Below are 2,560 nucleotides of genomic sequence, written 5' to 3'. Positions count from 1 at the left end.
GCTGCTGAGACCGGAGCTCTCTCCTTAGAACATCTTTCACAGCCTTGTCTCCTTGGCCCTCAGAACAAATATTATTCAACTCCTCCTTATCAGAGGAGCAGTCTTCATTGTCTGTGCTGGCTTCCTGGCCAGTATCTTTAGTGTTATTCGGACCAACTGCTATCTTGCCCTTTGTAGCGAGTTGCCAGGCCTGATAGGAGTTGAAGGGATCTAGTTGGGGAATCCATTTTGATGATCTCTCATGTTGCAAACCATTTCCTGCAGAGCACAGCCCAAGGCCTAGACTCTGAAGAAATGCTTCCTGTTTGCCAAGGGATTCGGCAGTGGCATCCATGCTCTCTTTGCCAGGCTCTGCCTCTCGATTATGAACTTTACTATGCTCAACCAAACTGTTGTGGTCAGGAAAGAAAAACCCACAAACCATGCACATTTTGTAAACGGTGACTACAGGCTCTGAAACGGCGTCTTGTAGGATGCCATTGATTGTGACTGGGGTCTCCAGGTCCTGCTGGGCCTTGCTCTTCGCTCCTGGTTTTACATGCATCTTCATGTGGTTCTTGAGGAACCACGGCTCTCTGAACCGCCGTCCACAGACACTGCAGCAGTAAGTAAAGTAGTCCTTGTGCTTCCTCATGTGGGTCTCTAGCTCGCTGGCATCTTGTGATAGCTGACCACATACAATACAACTGTGAACCTCCTCTTTTTCAACAGGGAGGCTGCTCGGTTTCAGTCGGGGTCTCTCTCCTGGGATCCTAAATTCAGCTTCAACTCGAAGCACAGCTGGTTCATAGAAAGTGGCTGGGTGCTGGGTTAATACATGTGGTCCTAGCTCATCTTGATGTGTGAAAGTCTGATCACAGAACATACAAGACAGCGATATGCTTCCTCCAGATTGCAACACAGCCTTTTCCGAGTAAGCGGTGTGTGGCGTCATGCTAGACACAGGCCCTGGGATGCTTGCATTATTACTAATCAGAATATCTTGGGCAAGTCCATGAGGGCTCTCCACAAATGGCAGCAGCGAGTGAGTCGGCATTGTCCTCTGAAGGTGGAGCAAAAATGCAGTACACACGCCCCAGATTAGGAAGCTGGAAAAAAAAAATAGAAGAAGGTGTATTTAGGCTTTGCTTGATATCAAAATAAGATCAGGGAGCTACTGCCTACTTTCAGAATCAGAATAAGATTAAGAATCAATGTTTGTTGTCATTGTATGAAGTACAATGAAATTAAAAGCTCAACCTTAACGTGCAAGGCTACATACAATGACACATTTAACTTGGCATACAACACACACAGCATACTTTATAAAAGCTACATATCTTTAGATCAAAATTCGTTCTAAACTGCACAGAGAATCGCCCTCCCTCATAATGAAACAGGAAATGTATCTTTTTAGCAATCAACTGCTAAGGCAAGTCATTTCCTCTATGTGCAGGCCACTGATAAAACATAAAAACTGTTTTATCCTACTCACAAGCATTCCTGTTGAACTCTTAGTACCTCCTCTCAGTTGTCAGTTTATTAGGTACATTTAGCTAAAACCAACGCAGTCAAATCCAACAGTCTTGCAATAAATCCTCCTTCATGAAGGTGACAACGTTCAGTTGTGTACAAACTGTTTCAGAGAGGTGTTGATTCAACTGTATGATCGTTTTGAAGGCTGGGTTTTGTGCTGCTGTTGAACTGCACCACAATAAACAGAGAGCTCTGTTATTTAGCCTCGTCTCACCGACAGAAATGGGATGGACAAAGAAAACTAACTGAAATCCTGTCGATAAAACGGCCTCCAAAATGATCAGTTTAATCAGCACCTCTCTAAAACGGTCTGAACACAAACTGAACATTCATCAAGGAGGACTGTTGGTCTGGACTGACTTAGTTTTAGCCAAATGTACCTAATAAAGTACAACTGAGTGTACTGTATACAACTACAGACTGTAGCGTGCTTCATGGGGTTAATCTTCATGTACAGGTTCATATTTTCATTCCTGTGCACATTAACAGCTTTGTGCTAAAACAGTCTTAGTTTATAAACTAAACGGTTTCAAATTAAAGTTAATGGTTACTACTGAACATAGTAGCACAGTTGAGTAAAAACTGTATTCAAATACATTAACCCACAAATGTACATATTTACCCATTTATTTAATCCCACCAAAAATGAGACTGAAAATGCTGTTGATAGATTTGGCTCCACTGACATTAAACCTAAACTTGTGTTTGAGATGTCCTGCCCTCTTGACTCAGTGTATACACACTCATTATATTCAGAGGTGTCTCTGTCTGTTTGTCATACATGAGATGGACAGAATATTAGGAACACCTCTGAATATGACGTAGTCCAGTACAACACCTTTAACTAAGACCTCCATAATAAGGGTATAACTGAATTTATACATTTATGAAACATTCTGAACTTCATAATCACAGATGTCAAGGTGGAAGTGTTGCACTTAAGTGGCTACACTCGTCCAGGTGTACCTAATAAAGTGGCAGTGAGTGTGTGTTATGCTCCACGTGTATCCTATGTTGTGTGTCTCCTCTTGGTTTTCTGACCCCC

At 42.5% G+C, this 2,560-nt stretch overlaps 1 protein-coding gene across 1 annotated transcript in view; it reads right to left on the bottom strand.

The window, feature by feature from the left end:
• znf217 (zinc finger protein 217) overlaps positions 1–2,560 on the bottom strand; it is a 7,147-nt gene that overhangs the window by 3,526 nt on the left and 1,061 nt on the right. Inside the window, 2 exon segments of the mRNA XM_020618999.1 lie at positions 1–16; positions 18–1,088. The exon segment at positions 1–16 is cut by the window's left edge and continues 286 nt beyond it. Coding sequence (XP_020474655.1) covers positions 1–16; positions 18–1,088 — 1,087 coding nt within the window.

The sequence above is a fragment of the Monopterus albus genome, unplaced genomic scaffold (assembly GCF_001952655.1).
Source record: "Monopterus albus unplaced genomic scaffold, M_albus_1.0 scaffold212.1, whole genome shotgun sequence".
Lineage (NCBI taxonomy): Eukaryota > Metazoa > Chordata > Actinopteri > Synbranchiformes > Synbranchidae > Monopterus > Monopterus albus.
The sequence above is the reverse complement of the archived record's forward strand: the minus strand, read 5'-3'. Positions and strand labels throughout refer to the sequence as shown.